Source organism: Typopeltis vanoorti, chromosome 18, assembly GCF_054136105.1.
Source record: "Typopeltis vanoorti isolate ZY-2024b chromosome 18, IOZ_Tvanoo_1.0, whole genome shotgun sequence".
NCBI classification, from domain to species: domain Eukaryota; kingdom Metazoa; phylum Arthropoda; class Arachnida; order Uropygi; family Thelyphonidae; genus Typopeltis; species Typopeltis vanoorti.
In genome coordinates, this window is record NC_143566.1 from 55,664,555 (window position 1) to 55,682,250 (window position 17,696).

A 17,696-nucleotide genomic window follows, 5' to 3' on the forward strand; every position below is an offset into this window, starting at 1 on the left:
TTTATAGTATTACCAAGTGGTAAAACTTCAAATAAATCTTTTACATGTTCCAATTTACAAAGAATTGCCGCATTTTTGTATAAGACGAACCCTACTTTTTCGAACCCAGAATTAAGAAATCAATATTTTAAGGCAGTCAATTGAATAAATTCATATGGAATAAGAGAGAAATTAGTCGGAACACTAAGTTAGCTGTATACAAGACAGTGTTCAAACCAGTTTTAACTTATGGATCTGAGAGCTGGGTCAGAAGTAAAACACTTGACCAAAGACTAGAGACTGCAGATATGAGAGTCCTGAGAAAGATTAGAGGTGTAAATAGATGGCATCAATGGCAATGTCATATTAAAAACGAGGATATGAGGAAAAAACTTGACATTGTCAGCATCCAGGAATGCATTAGCAGAGCTAATCTCAGGTGGTATGGTCACTTAAACAGAATGGGCGAGACAAGATTAGCAAAACAAGTGTTCTCTGCCAGGTTGGCAGGAAAACGACCCAGAGGAAGACCGAGATATAGGTGGATTGATATTGTATAAAGTGCCTTAGACGATAGAAATATAAGATCTGATAATGTTGGAGTCTTGACAAGTAACAGACTTATTTTTAGAGGGACCTGTGGCATAGTATAATTATTAAAAACAACACATAAGTCCACAGTAATAACTTTAATTAATAAATAAGGTAGATATTTCGTACTAAAAATAATAGTACATCTTCAGTGTTACAAACAGATAGGAATAGAATACAAGTAACGAATAGGTGATCCACCGAATATTCGTTACTTGTATTCTATTCCTATCTGTTTGTAACACTGAAGATGTACTATTATTTTTAGTATGAAATATCTACCTTATTTATTAATTAAAGTTATTACTGTGGACTTACGTGTTGTTTTTAATAAGTAACAGACTGATTTGGAGGAAAATTGTAGATAGGAAGTTAGTAATGATGTAAATTTTTAATGTAGTAATATCATATCCTGTACACCCCTTGAGGGTACATGTCAGGAATTTGATGATGATGATATTTTAATCATAAAACAGAGCACATTTCATATTTTTTTTTAAATATTCAAAGCATATTTAGTAATTAGATAATATTTTTAAGATACGTACTAAGAAATTATGCATCACTCTTGGTTTTCTGCTTATCGTTTCAGACTTTCTTCAACCTTTACTGCATCACTGCTGCCTTCTGAGTCACTGTATATATATATGAGATCATCCTCAGTTCCATCCATGGCATTGCTGATTCCACATTTCTTGAAGGACTTCACAACCACCTCTTGCTTGACTACATTCCATGAGTTTAGGACCCATTTGCATACCTAAGTAATAGTTGGGTTTCACTCTTCCTGTCGGTGTCAAGTTATTACCTGCTTTTTGCATCAATTTATTCCATTCTTCTTTCATCAGAGCTTTGAAGGACTTGTTCATAGAAATATCTAGTGGCTGCAGCTGCCCTGTAAGTCCACCAGGAATAACTGCTAGTTTGCAAATCCGCTGCAACCCTTTTTGCCTTTTCTGTTAAATGTGCTCGGAGCAGGCCTCTTTGAGAGCCCTCCAGGTCTTCTGGATCAAATCTTTGCAAACCAAATAGCCATGATCTCTTCATTCATCCAGCCGTTCTCATGAACTTGGACAAGAACGCCAGGTGGTATGCTCTCTTCAGGATATGTTTACCTCTTAAAAATTAGCATAGGAGGCAGTTTGGTACCATCTACACAGCATGAAAGGACAGCAGTATAGTGTGTCTTTTCATGAGACACACTATACTTTTCACTTGTTTTGATTGCTACTGTTTTGACCCCTTTCGTATCAACAGTTCTGTTGGAAGGCATATCAAAATTGAGAGGCGCCTCATCCATGATCGCAATCTGACTTGGTTCAAAAGCATATTTTTCTGAAGTTTTATGACATAGGAGTAAAACTGTTGGAATTTATCCTCATAAGCTAGTGGCATTTTCTGGGCTAACTTGATTCATGTTCTCATGGCCAACCCTTCTCTCCTCATGAAGTTGAAGCACCATTTTGCCTTTCCTGTAAAATCAACAATGTTCATTTCTCTTGCAAACCTTTTTGCCTCATATTGAATAAGCTTGGTTGACACACATATCCCACTGTGGTGCTGATCCATAATCCAAGTCTTAAGCATCTGCTTCAAGTTTGGCAATTTTGCTGGTTTTCCTCTTAAGGCCCTCTTCTTTGTTGGCATCTTGAGTAGTTATTCTTCCTGTTTTCTCCACTGTCTAATCATACACTCAGTGGGAGGAGGAGGTCCAAACTGTCTCTCTGAAGCTTTATTTCCATGCTCTTTTGCGTAATTGATGACTTTAACTTGAATTTTGAAGAATATGACAATCGTTTATTTATTTTCAGACATTTTTATGGGCTAGTGCTCAAAATATTGTTAATGCATTAACTTTACCCACCAACGAGTTGCAGACGTATAAATGCTTTCAGAGTTCTGATTGGTTTATTGAATTAATGATGTCAATCGACAGAGTTAACAAAGGCTAATGATTGGCAGAAGTCTGTTCATAGAGACATGGTACCAGCAGTTTCGCCATGGCAACCGCAGGTCTCTCAACCAGTTACCCTCCCCCATGTATAAGATGACCCCCAATTTTTGGTCTAAAAATTTTAGAAGAAAGTATCGTCTTATACATGGAAATATACGATAAGTTAAACAGTTTTAATTATCTTATTTGTTTTTTTGGGAAAGGTATTGTGTCCTCAAAATTTAAATTTTTAGCTATTTCATTTTCAATTGATATAATTGAGTGATGAGAAATGTTCTTGACAAATGCAAGATCATAAATAATTTTTCACAAGAATATACAAAAAGTAGCTATTGTCTGAACAAATGCCTGACAACTGACAATGCTGACAGCAGTCTGAGAGCTCTTATTATATCTTCATTTTACACCATTCCAACCCCAAAGATCATAACTGCTACTGTGCAAATCTCCCAATTTAAAAATACTTGAATGTTTTCTTTGCTAAAAAAATTAATTAATTAATTAATTAAAAATACCTAATTTAATAACAATGGAATTCATGAATTTTTAATATCTGTGTTTTGTAAGCATGGACCCTCTAAGTGTGTCCTGTGTGGCTGTATGTTATACAACCAAGATGCCAATCCTAGTGTCACAGGATAATCATGATTAAGTCATTTACTGTGAATGACTTTCTGTATACACATACTGGACACTGAATTTGAAACTTTTATTTAACACCATGTTGGACCTCCTTTAGCCCGAATTATATTATGTATGCAGTTTGGAATAAATTCCATAACACGTTGGATGCATCAATGTCTACAAAATACCAGGTGTTCACCAGACACCACTTTAGCTGGCTCAAATTTGATGGAAAGGTACCCTGCTCCTTGATCTGTTTTTCTAACATATGCCAGACATTCTCAATGGGGCTCAGATCAATGCTTTGTGGTGGCCAGGAAAGATAGTGGAAGTTGCTATCATGTTTGCTGAGCCATTGCTGAACAATTCTTGCGCAACAGACAGTAGCATTGTCATCCATGAAACAACTGTCACCTGCTGGGTAAAAAATCAACATTACAATGGACATGATCATCAAAAATGTTCAGATATACCTTGGAGGATACCTGACCTTCCATCAATAGCAACGGACCTGTTCCATACCATGACATCACCTCCAGAACCACTGAGTTGCATTTACAAGGCAAGCTGAGTTCATTGCTTCATGGGGCTCCCGCCAAACGTTCTGCCTACAGTTGGTATAGAACAAGGTGTACTGTGACTCATTGGACCATATGAATTTTTTCTAGCATCCAACCACAGTGTTTCCGACACCACTGTAGATGAACTTTCTGGTTCTTTGCAGAAATCAGTGGTTTCCATATAGGCATGAGACTGTAATACTGATCCTCTTCAATTCAATGTGCATAGTTTAGTGAGATATGGGTTGGGAACAGCCCTTCATTTAATGCTTCAGTCAATTGTTGCACACAGGAAGTTCTGTTTGTCCGCACAAGTCTTCGCAGACAATGGTGATCTCATTCCTAACATACTGTGTTAGGACCTTATGCTTCTTAGACAAGCAATGTGGATTATTTTTCCACTGATTAAACATTAGAGATATCTCACCGTTTGAGAAACCAGTCAGCTCTACTATTTTCAAAATCATGACTCCAGCCTGATAGGCACCCACAATAAGCCCTTTATCAAACTCAAAAAGATCTTTTGTCTTTCCAATTGTAATCGACACTATTGACAATTACTGACCAGCAACATTTGTAAACAGTTGCTCATAACACGTGGTGATGCATGTGACCAAGTATTTTGCATATATGCTGCACATTTACATACATCTGAATAAAGGTTTCTAATTCAGTGGCTGATATGGGTACAAAAAGCAATGAAACCCTACAAATAGGCTCTACAAATTCAAATATTCAAAAGGCAAAAACTGTTTATATTTATGCCACAAATTTAAGAGAAACTGCAGTGTTAAGGTGAATGAAAATCAGTAACTATGGTCTTTTGAAAGAGAAAGGACACAAAGTAAATGCACAAAATGGATTTATTTTAAGATACTCCTGTAGATAAGTGTCCCAGCAAAATTTGCTACTATGCAGGTGGAAAATATACTTTATGACACTGCATTACCTACATAATTTACTTATTCATAATAATTCAAAGGAGTTTTGCTCATGAATAATAACACACATCTTTAAAGAGAGAACAATTTTCCATAATGCAAATTTTTCCTTTATATGTATATAGCAATTTGAACGTCACAATTCATCCAAATATAAATGTATGCTGTAATGACTATCTCAGTCTGCTGCTAGCTTCAACATTCCACAATTCACAAACAAATAGCATACTCTAAACTTACCTCATTTAATCTCTCTTCAGTTGTCTTTGCATTCAGCCGTCCAATAAACAGGGTTGACTTAGGGTCACCAACAACAAATTTGTTGGGTGTATAAATAGCCTGCAAAATGAATTCATTAAAACATCATATACCCACTTGATTTTTATACAATATATGTAGGTAACATATGTAAATTCAAGGTAAGTAATCATGGGATTTGAAAAGACCAACATAATACATCTATGGCATATTTTTACCATAATTACCATAATGGTAAAGTGCACTTTCTATTAGTAAGGAAGTGACATTCCATCACAATTTTTCTATATGAAATAATAAACACATATACTAAACCAACTAATGCCTATTTAGATTGTATCAGCACTTATAAATGTTGAAATAAAAACTTAATTTTTAGCTAATAAATGGCTGCATTTTAAATACATGCACTTTATGTTCAACTTAAGATCAATAGAGGAAAAAACTTAACTTTAAGCGAAACAAGAATATGAAATATTCATGAAGCATAAGTGAATATGCTTCATAACATTTTCATTCCATCCTTGCTTCATAACTATCCATTTATGAAGCATATTCTTTTTATCAGGGTGCTTAAGGGTCAAAGCTGTATAACTGAGAGGAGACCTCCACATAGCCTTTAAAGGAATGCGGAGAACCAACCAGGGCTTCTGACCTAATGTCCAATCCTCACCTTCTCGTGGTGCACCCTGTTGCGTATCCACCTGGATACTGAACGGACGAGGATGGGCTGGCAATTTAGAATTTAGCCCACCAAATTGTATTCTTATTGGCTTAATGCAAATTACAAAATGATGGTACAACACGACAAAATTTCATGCTGGCTGGGGCTTCACCCAGTTAAACAAGGCCCCGTTGTCTTTGCCAGGGAACCAGGACAAACAGCAAAAAGTCAGCTACTGGAACAAATCTGAAAACACACCTCAACTCAACATCACCAGAGTTAAAGATCAGTACTATCAACATAAGAAGCCTGAATGGCAAAGAAATGGAGCTAGCTGAGGACTTAGATAAGTACCAGATCGACATAATAGGGGTGACTAAAACAAAAGAGACAAAAAACTGGTGAGATCTTTCTGAGCAATAAATAAAAAATATTATATTCAGGCAATGAAAATCAAGGAAAAGAAGGAGTAACCATAGTATTCAACACTAAATACGAGGCCAATCTTCTTGAATGGCAGGCAGTCTCAAGTAGTGATGTGGACAAATATCAGAATGGGGAACTGGACAACAAGACTTATTTGTGCCTATGGTCCCACAGAAGGTTCTACTAAGGTAGAAGTGGGTTTAGAAAAAGCAACTGACACAATGAAAAAGGAAAAGTTGGTACTTGTTTTGAATCTAAATAGCAGAGTAGGAAATGATTTTCAGACATACAAAAATATTTTGGGAAAATTTGGAGAAAAGAGCAAAGCTAATAATAATGGCAAATACTTGTTGGATTTCTGCTCAGGACATGGATTGGTTATTACTAACACCATGTTCCAACATAAAAATGTGCATAAATTCACATGGAGAGAAGAGGCAAGGAATAAGAAAAGTCATCATCATCATCATCATCATCATCAAATTCCTGCCATGTACCCTCAAGGGGTGTACAGGATATGACAGTACTACATGAAAAAATTACATCATTACTAACTTCCTATCTACAATTTTCCTCCAAAACTAAGAAAAGTCTCATTGACTATATTATTGTTGATAGTGATGGTTTCTCCCTAGTGCAGAACATCAGAGTGTACAGAGGATTTGAAATTGGAAGTGATCACTATTTAGTCTTCAGCAAGATAAAATTGAATTTCATATTAAAAAGAATAACATCTAAGAACATTTTGAAGTGAATAATACCTGGGCAGCTCTCAGATGTGAACTGTAGATTAAAATACACAAAGATTATTGAAGAAAAAATGAAAGATTTGAGAACAGGAACCAAACCTTGGAGATTCGGTGGCAAGCCTTGAAGAAAACCCTGATTGATTCAGCAAGAGAGGCATGTGGTGAGGTTGTCTGCAAGGATAGAAAAATCAGAACTCCATGGTGGACACAGGAGGTTAAAGAGGCAGTGAAGGAAAAGAAGAAAGCATATCAAAATTTCCTGACAAATAAGTCACTTGTACTCTTAGAGAATATAGAGATAAATGTGAGAAAGCTAAACAGTGTAAAACTGGCTAAACAAAAGTCATGGAAGGACTTTCGCAAGAACATTGAAAATAAATATCAAGAAGGTGGCAAAATATTCTGGGGATTGTTGAAGAAGCTTAGAAATGGAGTAAAGAGTGCTGTAAAAGGACTTAGAGATGATAAAGGTTACATGAAAATGGGAGAAAAGATATCCTTGAAGTATGGAGTAATTACTTCGAAAAATTGCTAAATGAAACAAGCAGTTATAGCACAGTGGTAAAAAACACTCAACAGGCATACAGTCAGGAATACATATCCATACTTGAAGTAGAAAAAGCTACCAAAGGCTTGAAATGTGGAAAGGCAGAAGGAGTAGATGATATTCGACCAGAAATGCTGAAGTATGGTGGTATAAAAGTCTTACAGTGGCTGCACTGCATAGTTCAGAAAGCCTGGACAGAGAGACGAATTCCTGATGATTGGAGTAGAGCTCTTATAGTACCCATATATATAAAAAAGGAAATAAAACTGAATGTGAGAATTACAGAGGTATTTCCCTACTGAGTGTTCCTGGCAAGATCTAATCAAGCATACTTGAGAAATAGTTGAGAAGAATTGTGGAAGAAAAGCTTGGTGTAGAACAAGCTGGATTCAGATGAAATAAAGGCTGTCAGGATCAGATCTTCACTTTACGACAAATAGTTGAAAAATCATGGGAATATAAAGATCTGATTTATGTTTTGTCGATCTGGAAAAGGCATATGACAAGGTACCAAGAGAGAAGCTATTCAAAATGTTACAGTTACAATGGGGCATTATATCAAGCAATATTTGAGTTCTAAGTCAGCAGTTAGAATTGAAGGAAGTAAAGGAAGATGGTTTAATGTTAAATCTGGTGTGAGACAAGGATGTACATTATCCCCTCTGTTATTCATTATCTATATGGATCACATTATGAAGGAAAGTGGTATTAAACATGATATCAAAATTGGAGATGTTAATTTAATGTCAGCTCATTGCTTTATGTGGATGATGTTATACTTCTAAATAAATCTGCTACAAGTCTGCAAGATCAAGATTCCCTGACTAAATTGAATAACTGTTGTGATTGATATGGTATAAAAGTCAGCAATAAAAAGAAGAAGACAATGAAAATAGGCAGAATCATTGAAAAAATGTCAACTGTGTTGTGAATGGAGAACCTGTGGAACAAGTAAAACATTTCAGCTACTTAGGCACGATTTTTAGTGAAGATGGTAAATTAAATATGGAAATAGATAACAGAATCAACAAAGCTGGTAGTAGGAAGTCAATTGAAAAAACTGGTTTGAACAAGACAGTGTTCAAACCAGTTTTTACTTTTGGATCTGAGAGCTGGGTCAGAAGTAAAACACTTGACCAAAGACTAGAGACCACAAATATGAGTCCTGAGAAAGATTAGAGGTGTGAAAAGATGGCATCAATGGCAATATCATATTAAAAACAAGGATATTACGAAAGAACTAGATATTGTCAGCATCCAGGAATGTGGTAGCAGATCTAATCTTAGTGGTATGGCCACTTAAACAGAATGGGCGAGGAAAGATTACAAAACAAGTGTTCTCTGCCAGGTTGGCAGGAAAACGACCCAGAGGAAGACCAAGATATAGGTGGATTGATACGCTACAAAGTGCCTTAGACGATAGAAATATAAGATCTGATAAGGTTAGAGTCTTGACAAATAACAGACTGATTTGGAAGAAAATTGTAGATAGGAAGTTAGTAATGATGTAAATTTTTCATGTAGTACTATCATATCCTGTACACTCGTTGATGGTACATACCAGGAATTTGATGATGATAATGATGATGATTCTTTTTACCACTCTGAGGTAAACTAAACTATTAGGAAGCCAAATAACAATTTAAACAGTCAGTGAGTGCAAAGTTTGCAGGCTACAAATATATGTAAAAAGAAACTGATATTAAATTTTAAAAAAAATTAATTATGCATAAGAAATACATAAATATAATATTAATTGTAAAAAAATTAAAGAATTAAAAATTATTTCCATGTAGATATAACAAGTTGATATAAATGCTATCTACATTCATTTTAGCCAAAATGATTATTTAAAGAAGATAAATAAATATATACAGTTTTAAACAGCCATTTGGGAGCAGAGTCCTAAAGAAAAATTTATATCAAGATGAGAAGAAAACTAATGCAACTAAATTACAGTCATCTCATTCTTCAAAACAAGTAAAGAAATAATCACAGATAATATCAAATAGTGTATTTTGAAATCACATTATTGTGATACCACTTGTCATCACAACAAACATACTCTAACAATTTTGTTCCCAATTTTATCACTGATTTTTGTTTACTGGAAGAAACAGCTTATGTTTAATAATTAAGCCAATATTTCACCTTGATGAAAGGCATCTTCAGAAGCCTAAAAATAAGAATATGTATGCAGGCACAAAAAAAGGCAGATGAATGTATGCACGAATGCACACACACACACACACACACACACACACACACACACACACACACACACACACACACACACACACACACACACACAATGACAGTCTTAAAATTCTAAGCCAGCACATTCTATGGGTATGATAAGGAGATCTTTACTGCTGGGTTGAACGTCTCATAATAAGTCTTTCAGATTTTAAGGTGAATAAGGCAGGAATTATTATTCAAGTTGGGGGAGTGTTTAAGAGCTGTAGCAGATTCCAAAAACAGTCCCTTAGATTTAAATCTATGTAGACAGGTTTTCTCACTGAATCCACTGATCTTAATCACATAGTCTGCAACCCCAGAACAGATCTAGTGTAGATAGATAGATATATTTTATGTTCTTTCAGACAGATATGGCAATTAGTTAATTATTATCCTTAAATGTCTGTTTCTTCAGTTATATAAAAACATGAATGATAGTCAGCATAAAAATAACCATACCATGACAAAATTATACACAATTCAAATATGTCCATGACATGGACATATTTTAGTATACACCTCTAAATCCCAAATTTTATTAAATTTTAAGCTGGAGTGAAGTTATAGATGTTAGTTTTGACATGCTGTCTGTTTATATCCCTTCTGAGTTCTGCGTATGGTTTGAATGAAATGAAAACTAAGAGGGTTTGACTTCAAAAATTCTTGTAACAATACATCCAATATCTGGAATCATTATAAATTCTTGTAACAATACCAAATACTGAATTTTAATAAAATCTGTCCAACCAGTGTCCAGGAATAAACATGCATACCTAATGAAAAAAATGAATCAATATAAGTGCTTATAAATTTTATTAAATTGACCAATTTTTAAAAATGCACCTTCGTTAGCCAGTTATACTCCAAATGGTAATAAGCTTTAATTTTTATAAAGGTATTAAATGTGCTAACACTACACTGCAAAATTAAAAAATATATATGTACAGTAAAACATTCACAGCGATTATGTTCTAAAACTCTATGATGGACAAATGTGCAATACTGCAGAAACAAAAAGAAGGTTTGCCACAGTTGAAGAACCTAAGTTCAATTATCTCAGTGTTATTTGCACAGCACGGAATTTGAATGCATCCTCCCTTCCCTGTGAATAATGAGATTTATAGAGGAAGGGAGGGATTCACTGTATTATGAAAACATGAAACTTTGTTAACAAATATTAAATCTGAATTCAAATTTCTAACACAACTAATAAAGTATGTCATAGAAATGTGAATAGCATATCATGCTGATTATTCATATCACATCAGAGTGAGAACTGTTTAAGCTTAAATTAAAATACTCTTCCAAGAGACTATACACATAAGATATGCACTACCACAATATTAAAGAGCATTTAAACTGTATACATTGATGTGATCTGCAAACTTAAATATACATACATTATTGGAAAAAGAGTAAAATTATAAAACTTCAGACTAAATAAAAAAATCTGAAGAAAGCATTAACAGATTCATTAATAATTTTAAATTAATATATTAATTAATAGATTATAATTGATAAGTATGATTCAAAAAAGTGTACAGGAAAAGAATAACAAATCCTGTTTTGGAGAAAAAGTAATGAAAAAAGCTAATAAAAATGGAAGACAAAGTACCATAAGACAATTAAAAAATCATAAATGTTAATATATGAGGGTGGTCTGAAAAGTTCTCGACCTAACAATGAAAAAACAAATTCAGAATTTCAAAATTATTTTTATTTTTCAACATTATTTCCCTCAAGACATTCATTCCAGTGATGCTCCAGCACCATTATCCTATTTCCCTGTAATGGTTCTCAGTAAGATCTGCAAAATATCCCTCTTTAGCTGTAATCACCTCTTGATTCGAAAAAAAAACACTAACCAGTGAGAAAGAGTTTTAGTTTTGGGAAGAGACAGAAGTTAGAGGGAGCCAAATCTGGGGAATAGGGTGGATGTTCCAACAATTCATAGTGCAGATCCCTTAATTTTCCCATTTCCAGAACACCTTTGTGGGCAGGTGCATTGTCCTGATGACAGATGATTTTTTTCTTCTACAAATCAGATCTTTTCTCACGAATTTTTTTCATCTAGTCTGATTAAAAGATCAGAATAATATTCCCGGGTTATTCTTTTACCCTTTTCAAGATAATTAATAAACAAAATGCCTTTAGTATCCCAAAACACCGATGCCGTGACTTTTCCTGGTGATGGAACAGACTTTGTCTTCTTTGGTGCTGAACAACCGGCTTCTGTCCTCTGTTTTCACTGCTGTTTGGATTCTAGTGTGTAATGGTGAATCCAAGTCTCATCCATAGTAATAAATCAACACACAAAATCAGTTTTATTCTTGTTAAAACGCTCCAAGCACTGTTCAGAGATTTTCATGCAAGTGCATTTTTGATCTGCTATGAGCAAGCATGGTACCCATCTTGTGCAAAGCTTTTTCATTTGCAATTCTTCGTGCAAAATATATCCTACATGTTCTTTTTAAATGTCTATAGTCTCAGCAATTTCACACACTTTGAGTCGCCGGTCATCCAATACCATATCGTGCACTTGATCAATCATTTCTGGTGTTGTTACACTTTTTGAACGTCCTTCATGTGGATCATCTTCAAGGCTGGTATGGCCACATTTAAACTAGGCAGCCCATTTCTTAATTGTCGAAAACAAAGAAGAGTGCCATAAAGCTTATGAACTTTGAATGAATTTCTTTTGGCATTAAACCTTCTTTTACAAAGAATTTTATAACTGCACGATACTCAATTTTATCCATTTCAAGGGATACAGACAACACTTTCGCTTCAGACAGCTGGATAAAAAAACTACTTGATAGAATGACGTGCAATTTCACGTGAATGCTTATGACAGATGTACCAACTTAGAAAAAAAACAAACTTGCCGATAGTGTTGCCATCTATAGTCGAGGCTGAGAACTTTTTAGACCACCCTTGTAAAGAGTAAAAAGTCTTTATATCATCTTTATTATGTAAACTGCCTTACAAGAGTGCAAAAATCATATTTTGTAAAAAAAATCTAAACTTTTTTTATATGTATACATATACAGGCAGTCCCCGGGTTACGGGTGAGATATGTTCCAGAGAACGTCTTTAGGTCGGATTCGTATGTAACTCGGATCCCTGATGAACAGCACATATACAGTAATAATAATAATAACAATACTATAATGGCTCGTATGTGGCAATAATAATACAGTGTAATACTATAATAATAATACCTGTTCTGTAATAATAAGTTACAGAAACTATTGTACTCTTTCTTTTAATGCAAACAAAGAGTATATAAATAGCAGGTAGGCTAACACTAATCGGAATATGATGATGGAGATGGTACTGGAGAGGATGCTAGAGAATTAGGATTTGATTCTGCTCCTGGATGAGAGGAGGGGAGCTTACACTGAAGCCGGTTTCTTGAAAAAGTTATCTAGAATTGTATGCACATCCTTTTTCTTTTTTTCATCATAAATGGCCTTATAGCAGCTGATGTTCTCACTAACTGCACGGTAAACCTTTGTAAACCGTTCAATGTTAGGATCTTGCATCTCAAGCTTAGCAAATCCTGCTTCAATGAGATGAAAGCCTCAACTAATTCTTTTTTCTTGAAACTCTCTTGGCTCTGGATCTTCTGATTCGTGTTCTTGTGTTTGTATCAGCTGTTTTTCTATCTCCATAAGGATGTCACCGGTAAATTCTTATGAATGGGACTCTAGTAAGTCAATGACATCATATTCATTGATGTCCAATTGCAGTGCATTGCCACTCTCCACCACAGCTTTTCTGACTTCGGTGATGTCTTCTTCTGTGAAGCCACAAAAATCATCAAAAAAAGATCACAATCGAGGGCACAGTTTGTTCCACACCCCCTTTCATTGTTGATTACTTCATTTTCTCCCAAGAAGCAGCAATACTTTTGATGGCATCCTTTATAATTGTTCCGATAGTTGAGTGACTGAAGTCTAATGCTTTCCCAATGAATGATGGCATCTAGCCTCTCCAAACATTTAATTATTTTTACTTTCATTCCATTGTAATCACCTTTCTCTTCGCTGCAGATTCACCTGAACTTGCAGTGGACTTTCACTTTGGAGGCATGATCATAAGGGTAATCACAGACTCACAAAATCGAATAAAAAAGTTAAGACGAAAGTGATGTTGTGCATAAGCGACCATATAAACAATGAGACTAGCTGCTAGCATAAAAATGCTGAACCAACAAACCACTTATGCCATGCGAGTTTGTTTATATGATCAGAAGAAACTAGTTTCCAAATTATTAATTTAATTATTAATTAACCTTATGGGGAGCCTTGAGGGCCCGTTTGTAAGTACGGAATACCATGTGTGTGTGTGTGTGTGTGTGTGTGTGTGTGTGTGTGTGAGTGAGGTTTTTTTACAAAAAAATATTAAATTTACTTAAGGAAGCAAATATTATGGGAAAAAAAAATATATATATATATATAATATTTACCTGTAATGCACGAACAATCCCATGATCATGTGGCTCAGTATCTGTGCCATCTATACTTCCAGCTTTTAATGGATCATAAACCCTTGCTATTGGAGACCAATGTTCAGAAGTCATTCCATTAATTATAATTTCTGAAATTATAAATGATGTTCTAGAAACAAAATATTAAAATAGAGTATAATTAAAGAAATATTGAAAAGTGCTTTCTGACACACTAAAATACTTGGAATGTATTTGGCACAACTGAAGTCATTAATTTGAGCAATTTTTTTATTTAGTTAAATATATGTGTAAACTTTTACAAATTTCAAGTAAATGTAAGATGTTAAATATATCAATTCAACAGGTTTCTATTCATTTCAAGAATTCAAACTGATTAATGTAAATTTTACAATACAGTATTTCAAAAAATCAATGTGTTAAAACTAAATTTTTATTGATGGCATGAACAGTTAACCTACAGTATTCTGAATCTGGAATATTTACAACTAGCACATTGTGATTTTCATATATATTTTTATATTAATAGTTTCTGTCAAGTAGGTAGAGCATTGTTAATTTAATAAAAAAGAACTGTTAAGTGTGTAAATTATGAGTTTCTCTGTAGGAGATCAATGATAAGTCAAAACCAAACTGGGAGGATACCTCCACATAACCTATTAAAAAATGCAGAAATGACCTGGGCTTCTAACTAAATGTACAATCTTCAATCTTCTTGTGGTGCAACTTGTTATTAGGTATCCATCTGGATAGTGAAGAAATGAGGATGAACTGGCAATTTGGGACTTAAGCCATCTTAGCTCATTGTGTATGGCTAAAACCACATACAAAAATGATTGTACATGATGAAATGTAATGCTTGCTAGCACATGATCGAGTTAAATATCAGCCCTGTTGTAATAAAAATAACTAGCACTGGGCTTATAGGTCATAATAATTATTTAATAAACCTACTAGTTTTACCACTTAAGCTAGTGGCTTAGTCCGTGTTAGGATGAACACACAAATATATACAAGCGTTAAATGTGAATCATTACATAACTAAAAACACTGAATGTGTAGGAACCGTTACACAAAAATACAAGTAAAACAGAAACACGTGGAGCGTGGAAGCTGGCACATGGTCAGTCATTGTTCAGCAGGTGTGCCCAATAGTTTGCATAAAAATTAAAGTCCAATGTGTTTAAAGCTCTAATAAGTGACTTCCAAATGTCATACAAAATCATTCCTTGGTTTCTGTTGAGAGTGCCTTGTGAGTGGATTACCACTGTAGCCTCTTTGATGTTGCAGGCACTGAAATCTTCTATGTATGGCATGGAGCTATTGTTTTTGTCAGGGAATCAGAGCAACAGTTAAAGTTAATTACCAAACCAAACTCAAAAAGAACTGAAGATAGGCATTAGTGTAGGAAAGCAACAGAAAAGTGAAACCTGCAAATAATTAAGAAATACCATATGGAGATAATTAGTGTAATGAGATGAAGAATAAGACATTTCTGGAGAAGAAAGGAGTACCTATAGTATTCAAGAATATACATAAACTACTTGAATGCTAGGCAATTTCTAGTAGAGTGATGTGTGCAAATTGCAAAATGGACAAATGGACTTAAACCTATGATTCCACAGAAGATTCTACTAAGCAGAGGAGAGAATTACAGAAGGCAGCTGTCAAAGAAATAAGGAAAGCTAATTCTTCTTAGAAATCTAAACAGCATAGTAGGAAATAACACCATACAAAAGTATTTCGTGAAATTTTGAAGAAAACAGCAAAATTTATACTGAAGTTTTGTTTATGACATGGACTAGTCATTACTAACACCATGATCCCATGTGAAGATGTACATAAATTCACATGGAAAGATCACATGAGAATAAGACAGATCTTAGGGACTAAGTTATTGTTGATGGCGATGGCTACATATGGATACAAGAACACTCAGTGAATTGGAAGTAGACAGTATTTGTCATTTAATTTTGAGCAGGACAGAAATTAATATCACATTGAACAGTAAAAGATTATAAAGTTTATATTTATTAAAGTTTTACAAAGAATCAAACTCAAGCAGCTGTAAGAACTGTAGAATTAAATATAAAATAACTGCATCAAAAAGAGTCTGAAAACAAGATCCAAATTGTGGGGATCCAGTGACAAAATCAAGAAAATACTGGATGATGTAGCCAGGGAAGCATGTAAAGTTATCTGCAAGGATAGAAAAATCTCAACTTCATAGTGGACTCAGAAATATTTGGAAAAAAGAACTCATATCAAAAGTTCCAAGTAAGTAACTGATGCCAAGAGAGAGAGAGAGAATACAGAGAAAAATGTAAGAGTGCTAAACTGTGAGTGTAAAAATAGATAAATAAGTCACTAGAAGACTTTCTGGTAAAAAAAAAAAAGAAAAAAAAAGAAGATAATAACATGAAAGCAAAATATATACTCCAGGCAGCCATTTGAAACCTAAAAAACAGAGGAAAGAATATGAAAAAAATGTAATGAAGTAAATAAGCAGTGAACAGCCTTATTATAAGCAGATGGAGTAACATACCATCAAATGTATGGGGATAGCCATCTATGCCGAAACTCATTTACCAAGGTCCATTTCATTTCTACTAGTGATGTTTCAAACATATCTGCCATTATTATAGAAGTTAATGACCTAAAAATAATTATAATTAATAAAAATAATTAATGCATCCTGCTGTTTATATCGGAGACTTAAACAGTCATCATACCCAATGAGGTTATAGAGAAACTGATGCAAATGGGAACAAGCTATCCGAGTGGACAGAGCTAAACGACATACAGCTGATTTTCGATCCCAAGGATAACTGCACTTTTAACTCGGCTAGATGGAATAGTGGCACCAATCCCGACTTATGTTTTGTTACAACCAATCAAAGGGGCCTCCCGGTGTCGACCAGCCGTCATGTTTTAGAAGATTCCCACAGAGTCAACACCGCCCTGTCTTTATTGAGGTGGGCCCTCAAATCCCAATTACTGAAACTACACCAATGCCACACTGGAATTTTGTCAAGGCAAACTGGAACAGCTTTTCATCAGATCTAGATAAAAATGTGCACTGGATTCCACCACAACCTTATAACTACTGAAGATTTGTGAAAATAGTAATTTCTACAGCCAAAAAACACATCCCTAGAGGTGCTAGAAAAGAATACATACCTGACTGGAGCAAAACCAGTGAAGCAATTTATAACGACTTTCTGAATAGGGGATGTTGCAGATGATCTTATTGACAGCTTAAATGAAGCTAGAAAGAACAAATGGATTGACACCATCGAAAGGCTGAATTTTAAACATTCAAGCAGAAAGGCATGGAACCTCCTTAAAAAGTTGGTTGGTAATTCCCATTGCCCCAATTCAAAAGCTGCTGTTAGTGGCCAATCGGATAGTGAATCTGTCCAGAGCTAAATCAGAAAAAACCCACACACTAAAATAATTAGGAAGGAATTGACCAAACTTAAAGAAGGTTGTTCTGAAGCGACCAATCTATCGAACCCTCTGGAACAAATACAGTAGAATGGCTGACAAAATTCTTTTCTACTATTCTACAGAGTGGTAGATTACCAGCAGAATTTAAAAAATCAAAGATAATAGCCATCCTGAAACCTGGGAAGCCCACCGATAAACCTGAACACTATAAACCTATAGCACTGCTCAGTGCCTGTCTTAAGTT

General features: G+C 34.6%; 1 protein-coding gene across 2 annotated transcripts in view; it reads right to left on the bottom strand.

Annotated features, from left to right (window-relative positions):
• LOC150096679 (U11/U12 small nuclear ribonucleoprotein 35 kDa protein-like) overlaps positions 1–17,696 on the bottom strand; it is a 52,102-nt gene that overhangs the window by 29,814 nt on the left and 4,592 nt on the right. For both annotated transcript variants that reach the window (XM_090408009.1, XM_090408010.1), the window contains exons 2-3: positions 14,003–14,133; positions 4,890–4,988 (exon numbers count right to left, since the gene is read on the bottom strand). In XM_090408009.1, coding sequence (XP_090264135.1) covers positions 4,890–4,988; positions 14,003–14,116 — 213 coding nt within the window. In that variant the 5' untranslated portion in view covers positions 14,117–14,133. The remainder of the gene's footprint in view (positions 1–4,889; positions 4,989–14,002; positions 14,134–17,696) is intronic.